The 17,815-nt window shown below is 39.3% G+C and overlaps 1 protein-coding gene across 13 annotated transcripts in view; it reads left to right on the top strand.

Annotated features, from left to right (window-relative positions):
- Positions 1–17,390, top strand: part of Ston2 (stonin 2) — a 133,818-nt gene extending 116,428 nt beyond the window's left edge. For 11 of the 13 annotated variants that reach the window (XM_078050647.1, XM_078050648.1, XM_040276377.2 and 8 more), the window contains 3 exons: positions 1,021–2,898; positions 8,399–8,601; positions 10,255–17,390. In XM_078050647.1, coding sequence (XP_077906773.1) covers positions 1,021–2,898; positions 8,399–8,601; positions 10,255–10,338 — 2,165 coding nt within the window. In that variant the 3' untranslated portion in view covers positions 10,339–17,390. The remainder of the gene's footprint in view (positions 1–1,020; positions 2,899–8,398; positions 8,602–10,254) is intronic. The other 2 variants (XM_040276382.2, XM_040276384.2) reach the window with 2 other exon arrangements.
- The last annotated feature ends 425 nt before the right edge of the window (positions 17,391–17,815 follow it).

Genomic DNA, 17,815 nt, shown 5'->3' with positions numbered 1-17,815 from the left:
GTGGACACAACATCTTTGTTGGTATGTGGTGCTGAGGATCGAACCCGGGTCGCACGCATACCAGGCGAGCGCGCTACCGCTTGAGCCACATCCCCAGCCCCAGTGCCTCAATTTCTTAATGTTCATCCCACTTGTTGGATGTTTAAAATCTTTCCTTTTATTTCTTCCTAATAATGATAAAATGGACATCTCTGTTCTTCAAACTTGATTCCCAACCTGTTTTATTTCTTAAGGGTAGAATTACTAAGTCATAGTTTATGAACATTTCTAAGATCCTTAATTATCTCACCAGACTACTTTTCAGTGTGTTTGTTGAAATTTAGTCTCATTGGATGTATATTTAGTGTTCCTCTCATGCCACCCTAACCCTCATTGAAAAATAAAAACTTTGAAAATCTTCATTGATTATTTTTTGTTTAATTTTTGTTTTTCTTATTACTAGTGAGACAATATTTTTCATGTGCTTATTAGACATTTTTAGCTTCTCTTTCATGAATTCTATGTTTATGTCATTTGCCCATATTTCTGTTGGAGTTTGTGTTTTTCTTATTCAGTTGTATGAACTTACTACATACATATTGATGATGTTAACATTTTGTCTTTTTTATCGTATTTGGGCTAGAATTCTTCCAAGTATATTATTTGTAGTCATATTATCACTGACAGAAATGAACTTTTAAAAAAATGAGGTCAGTTTATATTGTTTTGTATAGAAGGTAGTTTTCAATGCTTAAAAATTAAGAATATACACCTTAGAGATACGTGTAGAAAACATCTATTTCAGAGCTTGGTCCTACCAGTTAATGCTTCTGATATTACCATTATATTCTTAACTTCATGTAAGGTGGTGTGCTCATTACAAAATTATGAGACCAAGCATTTGAGGCAAGGTATTGAGCTGCTTTTGAACTGACTAGATTCAAGATAAAATTCTAGCATTCCCTCCTTCACCTACTTCAATTTTCTATAACTCCACAGGACCTGAATGGCAGCCCTCATATGGTCTCTTTTTCCTTTTAGATAATTCTTCCTTACTTCAGGAAGATGAGGAGGTAGAGATGGAGGCCATCAGTTGGCAAACCAGCAGTCCAGCTATGAACGGGCACCCTACCCCTCCAGTGACCTCTGCTCGTTTCCCCAGCTGGGTCACTTTTGATGACAATGAAATTAGCCTCCCTTCTCTACCAGTCACCTCTCCTCTGAAGCCAGATATACCATCTATTACATCTGTGGGCCCAGATGCACCTTTTAACTCCACTGGGTCAGTTAAGAGGGATCGTCCCAAGAGCACTTTGATGAACTTTTCCAAACTTCAGAAGTTAGACATTTCTTCCTTAAACCGTCCACCTTTCATACCTGAGGCATCACCTTTCATACCTGAGGCACCACCTTTCATACCTGAGGCACCACCTTGGAGGGCAACCAATCCTTTCTTGAATGAGACTTTACAGGATATACAGCCCTCTCCTATCAACCCTTTCAGTGCTTTCTTTGAGGAACAGGAGAGGCGTTCCCAAAACAGTTCCATTTCCAGTACCACAGGCAAAAGCCAAAGAGATTCACTCATTGTCATCTACCAGGATGCCATCAGTTTTGATGATTCAAGCAAAAGTCAATCACACTCTGATGCCGTTGAAAAACTTAAACAGCTCCACATCGATGATCCTGATCATTTTGGCAGCACAACACTACCTGATGATGACCCAGTAGCCTGGATTGAGTTAGATGCTCACCCACCTGGGCCAGCTCTGTCCCAGCCCAGGGATGGGTGGCCAATGATGCTGAGGATCCCGGAGAAGAAAAATATCATGTCCTCCAGGCACTGGGGACCAATCTACATCAAACTAACGGAGAGTGGTTACCTGCAGCTCTACTATGAGCAGGGCCTAGAGAAACCATTCCGTGAGTTCAAGTTGGAGATGTACCATGAGGTTTCCGAACCCCGGCTTCAAAACTATGATGAGAATGGTAGGATCCACAGCCTACGTATTGACCGAGTCAGCTACAAGGAAAAGAAGAAATACCAACCCAAACCTGCTGTGGCTCACACAGCAGAGAGGGAACAAGTGATTAAGCTGGGTACCACCAGTTATGATGATTTCCTGAGCTTCATCCGTGCGGTTCAGGACCGTCTCATGGATCTGCCGGTGTTATCAATGGACCTGAGCACAGTTGGTCTGAACTACCTCGAAGAGGAGATCACAGTGGATGTCAAAGACGAATTCTCTGGCATTGTGAGCAAAGGAGACAACCAGATTCTCCAGCACCACGTCTTAACACGAATCCACATTTTGAGTTTTCTCTCTGGGCTTGCGGAGTGCCGCTTGGGCCTCAATGACGTCCTTGTGAAAGGAAATGAAATAGTTTCCCGGCAGGACATCATGCCCACCACGACCACAAAGTGGATTAAGCTCCATGAATGCCATTTTCATGGGTGTGTGGATGAGGATGTGTTCAGTAGCTCTCGGGTTATTCTCTTCAACCCTTTGGATGCGTGCCGGTTTGAGCTCATGCGGTTCAGGACAGTGTTTGCAGAGAAGTCCTTGCCTTTCACGCTCAGGACCGCAGCCAGTATCAATGGGGCAGAGGTGGAGGTGCAAAGCTGGCTGAGGATGTCATCCGGTTTCTCCTCTAACCGTGACCCTCTCACCCAGGTTCCCTGCGAGAATGTAATGGTGCGTTACCCAGTGCCCAGTGAGTGGGTGAAAAACTTCCGCAGGGAAAGTGTCCTTGGGGAAAAGTCTCTGAAAGCCAAAGTGAATCGGGGGGCAAGTTTTGGCTCAACTAGTGTCTCTGGTTCTGAGCCCGTCATGAGAGTAACACTGGGAACTGCCAAGTATGAGCATGCCTTCAACGCCATCGTGTGGAGGATAAACCGGCTGCCTGACAAAAACTCAGGTAGGTCAGGGTTTCTCTTCTGTGGAAATGCCCATATGCTCCCTGAAAGCTGGGATCACCTTCCATATCTTCTTCCTGTATCAAGTGCTTGCTTTTGTTGTGTGGTGGGAATGGTAATGGATGGGGAGGAGCACCAGAATAATTGAAATATTTGTGCAAAGTAACAAGCATGGTGACCTAGTTCACTCCATCTTCTCAGCTCCTTGTTATCATAAATCTTCCATAAAAATATGTATTACTCTGCTCAGCTAAGCCGATAAGCAGCTTTCCAAGGAAGCTTCTGAATGTTTATTCTTTTGGGACTCATTAAAGTATTAACTGTGGTGTTAAAAGCAGTCCATTTCCAGGTCCTACCTTGGAAGGCTTCTGGGTTCTAAAGAGGCATCTTTCTAGCTGTGCCCTGGATGTAGGTGAAAGGGCCAGTTTGTGGCCAATCATAATTACACATGAAAAGGTAAATTTTTGAGCTTCACTCTGTGAATCCTGTCAGTCAAAATATCTCAAACTCAAAGTTTGGCTCTGGGACTTTGGGATGGGCAAGAAGGGAAGTGGACTTCCAATCAGACTGAAGATCCAGCCAGAGCATGAAGGTCAAAATGGTCCAAATTTCATTAGGCACGAAGTAAATCAAGGAATGTTTTATTTAAACAAACAGAAAGCATACCAACCCTAGATGGCCTGCTCCCAGCTGTGGGGGATGCTCTTGTGCTTGATTGAGCCCAGAAGGCAATTACTTTCCTTGTTGGTCCAGAGAGATTTAGTGACATGACAAAACAAGGCAGCAATCAAACCAGCTCTAATAGCTTTCTTTCTTAGAGTAGGCCTGGGTGACCCCAGTGGCAGGAACAAGCTCATGATCCCATGAGCCTTCAAACCATTCTCTTCTTGTTTATAATAAATTGTGCCCATCTGTTAACAAAAGTGGATTTGCTAGTGGAGCAAAAAGAATAAGCTTTGGGAAAACTTCTGATTGATTTGTGTAGCTATGCTTTCATCCATTTTCACAATTAACTCCCAACTGTGTATTCAGAATATTCCTCTCCTGGTCAGCAGGTGGAGTGGCTAGTTACCATATCCTAGGTGCAATATGACATGATAGCAAGAAGCAGTACTGTCTGGAAACTCCCCAGGCAGCCTAGAGAGCTGGCGCACACCAGGCACTCTGTGTCAGACACTGGGTGTAGCAGTGCAATCTGATGAGACAATAGGGCCTCTGTTGTTTGAGGCTGGGTTTGCTACCCTCTATTCCTAAATTGACAGAATTTCTAAAACAAGGTCTTCCTCTCTGTGCTTGCTTCTTCACTTCTTTTGAAGTCAACACTGTGTTCTCCTGGTGAATACTCTGCAATTTCTATGTCAGCTGTAGACTCGCAACTTTCCAGGGAAGTAAAAACACTGAATCCCCCCATGCCACAAAAGCCCTGGGGAAGAGAGCACTGTGGAATTACTGCACTTCCAAGCTGGAAGGGACCATGGGGAACTCAGCCAAACCTCTTCATTCTACAGATGAGAAATTAAGGGCCTGGAGGTGATGTGACTCATCTAAAGTCTCACAACCACATCCAGGGCTCTTTTGTCAATACCACAGTCCCCACTTACATGGCAATAGATGAAGCCAAACAGACACAAACTTGAAATAATTTCTGTTACAAGAACAGAGATTTGCAGTTTTCTCAATGCATACAAGCATATCTCAAAGTGATTTAAAATATTTAAAAGTACTGTATAAGGTTTTTTTTTAAAGATAGAGAGAGAGGGAGAGAGAGAATTTTAATATTTATTTTTTAGTTTTTGGCGGACACAACATCTTTGTTTGTATGTGGTGCTGAGGATCGAACCCGGGCCGCACGCATGCCAGGCGAGCGCGCTACCACTTGAGCCACATCCTCAGCCCTAAGGGTTTTGATTATAAGCAACAAACACTGACCTTCAGAGAAGGAGAGGGAGGGAGGAATGAAAGAAATAAGGAAGGAAGGAGAGAAGGAAGGAAGAAAAGAAAGAGACAGGCTGGATGAATATGATATATGTTCAGAGAAATGAAGAAAAGTTTGAACAGACATCAGAAAAGGCAGCTCTGGAATAGCCCTCGTAACTAGTGGATTTCTCCTCAGGGTGCAGCCACTGGGACAAATGGTCACCACCATTTTCTGTCTCATTGCCAAGTGGATCCAGGCGAGGCGTGTCCAGAGCATTTTGACTCATCTAAGCATCAAGCTGATATTCAGCAGCAGGGAAGATTATTTCTCAAAAGAAGAGGAAAAAAAAGATTGCTACCAGAAAAAGGTGGAAATGGACACAGGACAGGGACAAAGCAATATAGGTCTTCAGCAAACATTTTTCTTAATGCTTCCCAGTGGAAAATATTTAGTAGCTCAAGGCCAAGTAAATGCATCAAGTATGTTACTAGTTTACTAGAACCTTATTTGTGGGAGATTTTTAACATACAGGACAGCATAAGGATATTTAAAGATGTTCCTTACCTAAACCCCTGACCCCATGCTTTTTCTGTCATGGCTCTATAATATTTTTAGTAGTGACCTCCAATAGAAACTTCTTGTACTACTTCTGGCCCATGGTGTGTTTCTGAACCCATTCAGGAAATTAATAGTACTCTCTTCTGGAAATGAGCTGTATACGATCTATGCCCTGACCAGACTGCAATTTCCTACCGTAACTGGAAATCACTGTGCCCAGCCCTTGCCCTCTCATCCTATGCTCCATCCATGAAACAAGAAAACTGATGATGATCTATTAGTAATAGCCCCTTTTCCTGAATTCTTCTATCTAGGTGTTAGTCTTGGCAAATCGCCTTTTAAGTTTGTTTTGTTTTTTGTTTTTTGTTTTTTTTTTTAATGACTTGCACCTCCATTTACAGGGGCTCAGCAGAAGTCAACAGGCCCAGCTGGCTGGGAGGCCTGAACCTCTCCACACACACTCCTACCTACCTTGGCCCTGCTTCTGCATCCCACAGTTGGCGTGGCAGGCAGACTACAGGCAGCATGGGCCAGCAAGTGTGCAGCCACCGTGGGCTTGTTCTCTTCTTAGCCCCCAGGAAACCATGTAGCTGCTTTTGAATTCCATACTGCTTCCAACCAGCAGGGCCCAGCCAAGTGCATAAACCCAGCTAAATGTTCCAAGGATTCCTCCCACCAAAATCTCAGCGGTTTTTTCTTAATCTTAGGAGATGCTGGAATAAGTCCTGCTTACTCCACAGGTCTCACAAGAGGAAATAAAGCATTCTATCCTACATAGGTAACTTTGCTGGAATTCTAGTTCTCTTTAGATCAGGTAAAGATAAAACAATTCCAATAAGAATAAAGCCTTTTGGGGGGGGGGAAACCTGAAATTTAATGTTACATTTTCTCATTTTCATCAAGGAAAATAACATAATGTGTAGGCTTTTTTTTGTTTTGTTTTTTAGCTCATTACTGTGAATTAAACTATACCTGTTTTCAAATTACACTTAAGTGTCCACCAGCCTCACACATCTAATAATGGAGGTGAGGAATCTAGGAAAAGATGTTGCTTTCAGAGTTTGCTGTGAAAGGAGGGAGTCACTTTTGTAAAAGAGATGAGTTTTCAGTATTCCAACAACATGCAAATAAAGGTAAATTAGATAAAAGCAGTTAATCAAGTTCTTAGTAAGAGACTCTTTCTATGTATGTTGTATTTTCTAATTCTATAGCAGCATATTGAGAAGAATTTAGGGCATAATTTGGAGTCAAAGTCAGATCTGAGTTTGATTCTCAGCTCTACTGCTTAATTCGGTGTGACCTCAGGCAATGAATTTAACCTTCTCAGAGAAACCCAATTTTTCTCATCTGTAAAATAGGACTATTAATACCTAGCTCATTCAGAATGAAATTAAGATAAATCTTTTTTAAATGTTCAGCACAGTATCAAGTCTGTAACAAATGTCAATGAATGATAGCTATATAATTACATCTGTGGTACACAATTAAGAAGATATATGTAGATTCACTTTCAAATAATGTAATTTCTACAATTATATGTATCTTATTTAAATTCCTTTTCTAAAAACCAGTGCAAAATTTTCAGTTAATTTCCCAAAGTCTTACTTTCAAGTTACCATTGAATTATGTTACATTTGTGAAACAGCAAAACAAATAACTTCACTCTGTAATGTTTTCCTTGGAGAGTAGGTGTGTACCTTCTTACTTTCTGAGTTTGAAAGTCCTACCCAGCCCAGTAAAAAAAGGGGGGAGGGAATTGTTTACTCAGGGACAATGGATAACTAAGGAGATGTTTCAATTACACCATTAAGTCAACTAGAAAGCTCAGGCACTTTCTAGCCATGACCTTGGACAGCTCACTTTGTTTCTTGGTCTGTAAAGTGAGGATGATATTATGACTTCAAGGGTTTTCTTATGAAGATTGAGTGAGAATACCTGTGGAAAGCACTTAGCCTCCTGCAGGCACAGGGCATTCAACAATCATTTCCTGCTGGGCTGGGGATGTGGCTCAAGGGTAGCATGCTCGCCTGTCATGCATGTAGCCTGGGTTCCATCCTCAGCACCACATACAAGATGTTGTGTCCGCCGAAAACTAAAAAATAAATATTAAAAAAATTATCGCTAAAAAAAACACAATCATTTCCTGCTGTGCTTGAAGAATGACAGGAAGCTTGGAGGGTTAAAGTCACAGAACTAAGCTCTAATTTTTCTCCCCCCCCCCCAGTCTAATAATAATTCTCAAACAAAAATCAAATCCTTAAATGCCATCCAAGTATAATTACATATAGACTTATAGAATTGGAACAGCAAGGGGCTGTGCCTGGCATATACCAGCCCACACTTTTGTTATCCCTTCCATCTCTCCCCACTTAACAGTTGAGGAATTGAGACCTGGGGAGAACAAAAGACTTGGGTGTGGACTCTATGCCACTTGCATTGCAGCTGGAAGCCAATGCATGGTATTCTAATGTGGATCAGTTATTCTGAGGCGTGTACCACACTTTCCCTAATACATGTGTGCTGTCCATAAGGCTTTTGTCACTTACATATGTCATTCACCCACAGAAATATGTTAAAAGCCTTTTTGAAAATATGAAATGCTATTAAGAAAAGTCAACTCATCCTTCAAAGGAAAGCAATGATTTTGCTCCAGGTGGCTGTCATTGATGTTTTACTATGTGCTAAGTGCTGATCCCTTTTATTGTATTCTTTGAATCTACAGCCCCTTTTAGTTTGTACTGCATCCACATATCACCCTGATCTAAGCAGGCAGAGTGGTCTGTTTCTCAGGCTATGGGTTTTATTGATAGGATTCTGGGCAATGGTCATTAGACGATGTTTTATCAAATGGTCTAAGGCATACAGAGCCTGCTGCAGCAAATCCTCCACTTAACTCTGGACCATCTGTAAGACTGCCAGGTGCCCAGCCTACTGGTCTCCTTTGTTACTGAGGTAGCTCTTTTGACCTTTTTAAAATTTTTTAAATTCATCCCCAAAGAATCTGACCTGGATTCTTTCTTTCATAGCTTCTGGTCACCCACACTGTTTCTTTTGCCACCTTGAACTTGGTTCTGACCGGGAAGTGCCTTCCAGATTTGCCAGTCATGTGGACGTTGAGTTCAACATGCCCACAACTTCTGCCTCCAAAGCCGCTGTGAGATCCATCTCCGTGGAAGATAAGACTGATGTCAGGAAGTGGGTCAATTATTCCGCACATTACAGCTACAAGGTAGCCTTGGGAAGGGTCTGCCTGATGTTTGCAAGTCCATCTCTTCACACTACTACCCTCCCCCTCCTTAATCCTTTTAGCAATGCTTACTGTTGTGCAGAGTATGCTCTTAGCATTCTAGAGGAAATACACATACATAGCTGTGGATGAGTCTGCTCTGATTTTAATGAATGATCTCTTGTGAGCAAGACAAAGGTTGAAAACAAAATGAAGGGTCAGTTTACAGAGGAGAATGCAATGTCTCTGTCCTTGTGAATAACAGCAGTAGAAAGAACAGAGGGCCTGGTGTGGTAGTGCACATTTGTAATCCTCCCAGTGGCTTGAAAAGCTGAGACAGGTTCAAAACCAGCCTCAGCAACTTAGCAAGACCTGGTCTCAAAATAAAAAATAAAAAGGGCTGGGAATGTCCTCAGTGGTTAAGTGCCTCTGGATTCAATCTCTGGTACCAAGAAAAGAAGAAAAAGAAAAAAAGAACAGTAGGTTAAATTTATTATTACTCATTTGTAATATAGTTTGTTGCAAAATAGTGAATGTGGAAGCAGAAGGGAGTTATCAGGAACTTGTCTAACCCTAAACACATTTCATCAGCATGAGTTGATGAAGTGGATCAAAACAAATTTAAGACACATATGACCTGGGCACTGAGCTGTTACAATACAGCAAATTTCTACAATGGTATTAGGATCCAGGATATGGAAGGAGTAATAAAAATTGTTGTTTTAAACAAGGATTTTGCAAAGTGGTTTAATAATTTCCTATTCACAGTGATACCCTTACATTTATATGGTGATTTATGATTCCTCTGTTTCCTTAGTTGTGTGGTCTAAAACAAAAAGAACAAATACTCCATCTTGTGGCCAGGAAAAAAATAGCATTTTCCTCAAGCATGACCCTGTGCTGTCTTGAATCATTACCCTCCAAATGGAGCGGTATACTGAGAAAAGCAACCTTAATTATGAAATTCCTGAGCTTAAGGGATTCCCTGCCTGACTTATCAAAGGCTTCATTGAAGTGTGATATTTTCAAGTGGAGATTTATTTATTGGACCCTTTGTAATGACAGCATATTTTGGCAGAAGATATGGTAGAACTGTAAACACTTCACTACTTCTAGTTTGGAGGCTTTTAAAGTGGTAAAATATTTGGAAAAGTTTAAAGAATCAGTTACAAAGGAATTTATTTATTTGATAAACATTCATCAATTGCCTCCTGTTTTTCTATATTATTAGATAAAATGGTGAACAAGAGCTTGCCCCTGTCCTCTGGAGCCCGTGGAACAGTGGAGCCAGACTAGTGTACGAGATAAAGTAGAAATATTCATAGGGGAAGCACAAAAGTCTGCTTAATGAGTCCAGAACAGAGACAACCTTTGAGTAACTATGCATGACAAACAATAAGAATTTTTCAGGTAATCCATGAGGAAGAGGGAATATCAGATCATGCGAAGAACATATGCAAAGTGAAAGTCATGATGATACACTAGGGCCAGTAGCTCCAACATGGATAACCTGACATTAGTACAATTACAAGGAATCCTAAAAGACACTACCAAGATTCTTTTTAGTTTTTGCGTCCTTCCTTCTTTCCTTCCTTCCGTCCTTTCTTTCTTGTTATTGTTTTGTTTTGATGTTTTCTCCAATTTTTATTTTGGCAGGTGGAAATTGAACAAAAAAAGAGTTTGAAGCCAGACTTTGAAGGAGATGAAGTAGAAAATCCCAAGGAGTGTGGGATACAGTGACAAAGCCTTCAGTGAGGAACCTGATCCAAGAGTCATGACAGGGTGTCTTCCTGAATAGCTGAGGTTTAAGTCAATACCTGCTGTGGCCACTCCATGCTGGGAACAGTCCATCAGATCTTCTCATTTACAGTCACCTGTATTTCAGCAGGAACCCTGAGGTGGCTGCTGTGGAGAGAGGCTTGTTGAGTCTGACCATACCTGAAGCACATGGTTCACCTGACTTTTGGAGCTCACTGTGTAATTGAGCCTCCTTGTCTTTTTTCTGCTTATATCAGAGCACTGGCTTATGGTTTTTTGTGACTGTTAGTCTGTAAAAGAACCTCCAACATCAGTGTTGGCATGATTTCTTTCTGATGTTCATCTGCCACTCATGAATTTCTGAAAAAAGTAAAAAAGCAGTCTTAAGAATTCATATCTGTCACCAGGCACAGTGACACATACCTATAATCCCAGTGACTCAGGAGGCTGAGAAAGGAGGATCACAAGTTCGAGGCCAGCATCATCCATTTAGTGAAGCCCTCAGCAACTTAGTGATACCCGTCTTAAAAAATAGAAAGTGCTAGGGATATGGCTCAGTAGTGAAGTACCCCCTGGATCAATCCCTAGTATCAAATTTTTTTTTTTTTTTTTTTTTTTTTAGTATCTGTCACTTCACTCCTCTAGAAAAGGTTCAGAAAAGATTCACAACAAATTTCTTCTTTGGGTCGGCTAGACCTCTCATAGAAATCTCCATTCTTCAAATGTTAACACTACGCAACAGAAATTTTTCAGATTTCCTCCTGGTTCTAGATTGTTTAGATTGAAACACTTTTTCCATTTCAGTCACAGGATTCGCTGTCCTAAATTACAATAGACAATAGGAAAAGGCCTATTAGGATATATTTTTATTCTGTGATTGGACCTACATTCTGCAAATGGATTGGACTAGATTTACATTCTGTTGAAGGGAAAGCAAAATTGAACTTATTTCCTTTCTCCTCATTCTGACTAGAAGGGACATTAAATTTAAGATTATATACATATCAGGAGACACTTTCAATATCATTAAATTCCCAAATTCACACTGAAAAATACAAGCCACTTCTGATTCCTGAAGCAACACACACACACACACACACGCACGCACGCGTGCACACTCTATACCTCAGGCAGTTGTCAGGGGCATTTGGGAGTTCTTTTTATACCTCGTAGCCAAAATACTGTTACATGGCTCTTCAGCTCACTTAATAGGAGATTTAAGCTGAAAAGATAATTTTAAAGATTGAATCAGCTTTCCCACAAAATTCAGAGTTCGATAATCACAGTATTATAATAGATCAAAAATGCAGAAAACTGTAGGGTAAGGGTGGGGAAAAGCCATATTTATCCAATGTTGTGAACATTAAATCCTGATTCTAAGAGTCAGGACACTTTGCCTTCTTTTCCTGCTTACCTCTGATTCTTATTTGTACCTTGGTGTTTTCTCTCATGAAGAATGGAGTGAGGGGACAGAAAGTACACTTTTATCAGCTTTGTACATAATAGAGAAATAAATAATATCTCCAGTTTTGGAATGACCAATTTCAGGACTAATTTATTCAATGAATATTCATTGAATTCTAACTATGTACTGATAATAGGTTATAAAAATTGTTACAATATTTTGAAGTATCTAAGCACAGCAGTGAATCTATAAAAGAATGAGTTGGATAGGCATTAATGAGAACCCCTCTTTCTGAGTTTTTAAAATGCAACCCTTTAAGTATAGAGTAGAATACCATGTGAATGTGTGTGTTTGTGTGTGTGTTCATAAACAAGGTCATTAGGAAGACATTTCTGTAGCCATTCATGTAAAAATATTTTCTTAGGGAAATGATAGTTCAGTTTTGAATTGGGAGAATACTGTAGCTATTCACAAAACTAATGCATTCAACCTATGTCAAATGAAGTTTAGAAAGTTCTACAAGATGTATTGTTAGTACACACCTGGATGGAGGGTTGGGTTCAATTATAGATACTGTATTCTAAGAGAGACATTAATAACTTGATTTTCCACAAGCAGGTGATCAGAGTTGTGCAGAGTCTGATTATATAAGAAATAGGGGACTAGCTACCCTGAGGAACAGAAGATATAGCTGGGAAGGAAGTACAGAGAAGGAGGGAATATTATAATAGCTGCCTCAAATTTTCTGTTGATCTATAAAAAGAGGAAATAGATTTGTTTTGTGTAGCTTCAGAGGGCAAAAATAAGAATGAAGAGGAACTTTACAGATAAAAGATGTCTGCTTTAATATAAGAAAGAATTCTCTAAGAAAAGTTGTTCTAAAGAGGAATAAACTCAAGTGTAAAATTTCCTGTTGCTGCCTATGCCCAAAGGTTACAATAACCACCTATCCTGGGTGCTATAAAAGGGACTCTCACATTTAGATTTGGGTTCGATGATTACCAAGATCCCTTCTAAATAGTCTCAATAGGAATAAGTCTCTAATTCCAGTGATCTTTTCCTTCTTACATATTTACATGTTCTTTAGAATATAGCAGAGCCCCCAAAAGGCTTTGTCAAGGGATTTCAAAGCATATCCTTTCCCTGGTTGTACTAAAGGAACTTAAGATTCCTAAGGAGTCTGCTTGGGTTGGAGAGTTGACGAGATGAATAAGTGCATCCTCACCCCTTCCTTACCAAGCTGAGCACTGTGTCCAGATCCCTGCCTCCCTGCTAGCAGAGCATGCAGATTGCTTGATGGATCTCAGCCCTATCCCCTTGGCTAATTCTCATGCCTTCTTGCTTTCACCTGGACTGTGATTTCTAACCAAAAGTTGGGAAATCCCTTCCATGCTTTCTACATTCAAGCCAGCCAATTATTACTAATTTTTAAAAACCTACTACCTTGATTTCATCAAATTTGTTTTGCCTCTGATTAAAATCAGAGGGAACTGATTATGGGTAACATTTCAGGGGTTGGGAGATTCAATACAATATATTTTTAGTGTTTTACTAATAACTTCCATAAACACAGCTGGGCAGATTATCTTTTTGATGTGCAAATTGTTTGTCACTGTGGACCTGGTTGGTTTTTTGTTTGTTTGTTTGTTTGTTTTGTGTGTGTAGGGAGTTACCAAAAAAAAAATCCTGGTCTATTATCAAAAATGTGAAAATATTAAAAGTGAATTTATTTTACCAATACATAGTGTTACAATAGAACATAAATTAGATGTCACATGACATCAATAGCTGTACTTGCTTTCTAGGGCTTGCTTTTCAACTACACAGTAAAAGAGGGCACAAAATGTATTCATTATGATATGTCAAAGTGGGGAGACCATTCAACCCCCTTTGGTTGCTCTTATAGACATAGTAGTTATTCCTTATCGAAAGTTTGCACTTTGTTCATATTAAATATCACCTGGACAGTTGTATTGTGCTTTTTTACTTTCTGTTTGGTTCTTCTTTTATTCTCTACCTTCCTGAATTATTATTAGGGCTCCTAATCCTTGAGAACATTTTTTAATTTAAAATATTTTTTGTTTGAAATGAGACTAATTTTTATTCAAATCCTGTGGTTAGGAGTGAAAGTTTATTTCCCTAGAAACTCAAGTTCCTGAGAAATGTGATATTGAAGACAAGGAGCACATCTTATTCTTTTTGTTTCCAATAACTAGCACAAAGCTTGGAATTTAATAAGGTTCAGCCACCTTAAATCTTTATTGATAGGGCAAACATATTCATGAAATAAAAGGAAGTTATTTGATATTTAATAAATGTTTGTCAATAGAAAACTTCCCCTGAAACTCTAAGGCTACCATCAAATACTCATATTAAAGCAAACAAGCAGCTTTTATTTTCTGGAGGATTTAAATAATTTTTCTTGCCAGGCGCAGTGGTGCATGCCTGTAATCTCAGCGGCTTGGGAGGCTGAGGCAGGAGGATCATGAGTTCAAAGCTAGCCTCAGTAAAAAAAGTGAGGTGTTAAGCAACTCAGTAAGACCCTGTCTCTGATAAAATATAAAATAGGGCTGGAGATGTGGCTCAGTGAGTGCCGTGAGTGCCTGAGTTCAATCCCCAGTCCAAAAAAATAATTATTATTTTTCTTTTATTCTTGCCTTGAAAGTCAACTAATAAGAACTGTTGGCACTTAAACATTTCATGTGCTACCGAATTTGAACTTAAATGTACCATATTCATACTGAGAAACATTTGTATGCCCCAAAGTGCAAAGGCAAGATGTGCTGCCTATAGCCAGCTTGATTCAGTTTTGGTGCCGCACCTCAGCTCTATGGGCCCAGACCTTGCCCATTAGAATGGCCAAAGCAGAAGAAAGCATTTGATGGGAGTGCACAGCCAGTCTCAGTGTGCCAGGTCTTTGTTCTCCCCAACATTAACCACAACTGGGGTTACTGTCACCACAGTGATAAAGGTCTGAAAAGGCTGAAACTTGCCAGATGAAATCTTGATAAAAGTAATAATTTGATTGATGGAAAAGTAGAAAATATGCTATTTTTTTTTTTTCTTACAGCCTTGGGAATTACTAAACTGGTGTGAGTAGGAAGCACTACCACCCAGCCTACATAGATACATTCTCCCTGTTGGAATTGGTAATTTTTAACTCAAGAATTATAAGTTATTTTCAGCATATTCAGAGTTTAGATTATGTGAAGAATGCAATCTAACAGGGATTTTTAACAAAATCAACAAAAATAAAAATTTTAAAAATTATCTGGTAAACAAAGTGTCTCAACACTACACTACCAAATCCCCTCCAAACCATGACAATTCTGTATGTAAAATCAAGACATTCTCACCAAGTTTCTAAAGATGTTTTCTAAACATTAGCAATGCCTAAATGCCCTACAAATCACCAATTCTTAATTATGTTTTTTGTAAATGAGACTGACTTTGAGTATTATGATTCATATTTATATACTTTAAGAATTAAAAGTGAAGGAGATGTAAGGCAACCATAAATGTAGAGAACAAATGTATCTATTAGTAATATTTTCCCATGTGTTAACTGCAGCAAAAATGTGGAATTTTTACATTTCTTTTAGAGTGCCTTAGCAAATCTGCTTGGGAAAATCTAGTCCTATGTTTTGAGAATTGAAAAAGAAAAATGTATCACTCCACTTAAAATTCCAGCCTATAAAGGCAGAAACCTTTCATAATAATATGTTTGGCAGTACCTAGACAAAGGCAAGTAACAACTGGTTATAATAAAAAGTTATAAAAGAACAGGCTAAAGAAAATAGTATCTCAATATGAAAAAATATAAAAAGAGATGGAGAATATAGCTTTGGACAATAACCCTCAAAATACTTAACTAGAGGCCTTCTCTTAAAGCTAAAAGTAAGCTGTAGGAAAAAAGATTGCAAGGTAGGGATAAATAACAGAATCATTCATATCAAGAGGTATTTGTCCAGTGTCTACTCTGGTCAGGGTGCTGTGTTAGCAGCCAAACACAAGGACACTGAGGATTATTTATATAAAGTTGTTAGTAGGTGTGTGCCATGATGGCTTTATTAAGGGAAAAATTGGCATTTGTATGAATCTTTAGAACATTGTCATGGAGACAATCACTATGTTAATTGACTTGTTATTTTGTCAGTTGGACTTCAGTTTCTAATAAAGGAGAGGACTGGACTAATTGCTCAGATTCTTTCCAGCTCTAGTTTTATGAGTTACCTTACAAAATATCCTTTAGTGCCAATTTTTGTGTGAAAGTTCCATGCCAATAATACTTCATATATTCTTACAAACCAAGAATTTGAATTTTGAGGACTGAGAAAACCAACTGCTTCATCTTTCTTTATTTTCATGTCTTTACCCGTCACCATCAGCCGGGAAGATGGAAACACAGGAAACCCTGCAATTATCTATTTTTTAGTTGCCTTTAAAACACCAAAAAGGGTGGTGAAGACTACTGGGAATGCTGCTCTGGAAGCTCCATGGGGTACTACCCCTCCAAGCAGTGGTGTGAGTGTGAAGAGAAGCAGACAGTTCTCCAAAATGGACATTAGGATCCCGGTATGACTTCAAGCAGATGGAGCTCTAATCCTCCAAGGTACTGAGGATGTCGGGATAATCCTTGACTTATAACCTACATGACCTTTATACAAAAACTGCAGGACTTGAGGGAGGAAAGTACTCAGTCAACAGTCTGGGACTATTTGTAAGTTACAGTAAAACCAGAGAGAAAGGGATAGTCCCCTGACACACACCTCCTTTCTCTCAGTAACATAAAAATGTACTTTAAATTTTTTAAAAACATGTACAAGCTACAAAATATAGCTTTTCTCGTGTGGTATTTGTGGCTTGACTATGATTTAGTTTCTTTTCTGGTTGTACTTAATGTCAGATGTAATGGATGAATTCCAACTGCACTGAGCAAAGAATTCCAGCATCCTCTTCCTGTTCACTCCTTTGTTCTGCCTCAGTTCTAGTTGTGGACACTGTCCAGTAACATGGGGACCTAAGCCTTAAACACCGTTACTTACCTCCATGTGCTGTAGGATGGCCAACTTAGAGGTATTCCACTGGTTCCAGGAAAGCAGATTTGCATTCATCTCTCAGTAGGAGCCTGTTGGGCTTAAGGATTTTAAAGAATGGGGTGAGAGAAGGGAATAATGTGAACTCCTCTGACCCTCAGCCAGCGTGCATTTAATCTTCATGTCCACTTGCCAACACAATCTGAAAACTTTGCCACCTTCAAGAGATAAGTCAGAATTAATGTTTTAGCCAGAGGTAACAGAGGAGTGCTGCTCTTTGCCTTTCTTTTTTGTAATGTCCATAGTGAATTTCAATGTGCCAGGGTGGATGAACCCAGGATCCAGTGAATAATTCAGCCCCTTCAACCTTATATTTTCCTTCTTCATCCATCCTCAATCAGTGTGACTTCTTGCATTGTTGTGGTTAATTTTATGTAAAACCAGTTTACTTTAAAAAACGTGCCTATGTAATAAAGTCTACACACTGGCCATCTCTGTAGAGGTGAGGTTTTATTTTAGTTCTGCTTATTACAATCTGTAATGCCTTTTTTTGAGCTTTGAAAATGAACTGTTAATAAAAGTTTTTAAACAAAGTGTCTCACTGTGCAATGTTTAATGAGGATTGGCATAAGGAAGAGTAAATGTGTATTAATAAGGCCCATCACCTAGTTCAGATGGTTAGTAGTTATCAGCCAATAAGTTAGCAAGGGGCCCATTAATTATTCTCATCCAATTTGTCATGTATATAATTTATGATATATTTATCGAATTCCTATTGTGTGCCCAATACTGTGAGAAAACAAATGAAAAATGATATAATCCTTAAGAAGTACATACATAATAAGAAATGTAAAGGGGTACATAAATAATAAATTCACATTATGTTCCTGGCATATTGTCAGTGCTCAAAAAGTAATTTTCAGTCGAGATGAATCCTAATTACAAATGTCAACATAAACTCAGAAGGAAGACAACTGGTATAGACTAGAATATTTAAAATATTCACAGGAAGGATAGC

This window comes from Ictidomys tridecemlineatus, chromosome 5, assembly GCF_052094955.1.
Source record: "Ictidomys tridecemlineatus isolate mIctTri1 chromosome 5, mIctTri1.hap1, whole genome shotgun sequence".
In the NCBI taxonomy this organism is placed as follows: domain Eukaryota; kingdom Metazoa; phylum Chordata; class Mammalia; order Rodentia; family Sciuridae; genus Ictidomys; species Ictidomys tridecemlineatus.
The sequence above is the reverse complement of the archived record's forward strand: the minus strand, read 5'-3'. Positions and strand labels throughout refer to the sequence as shown.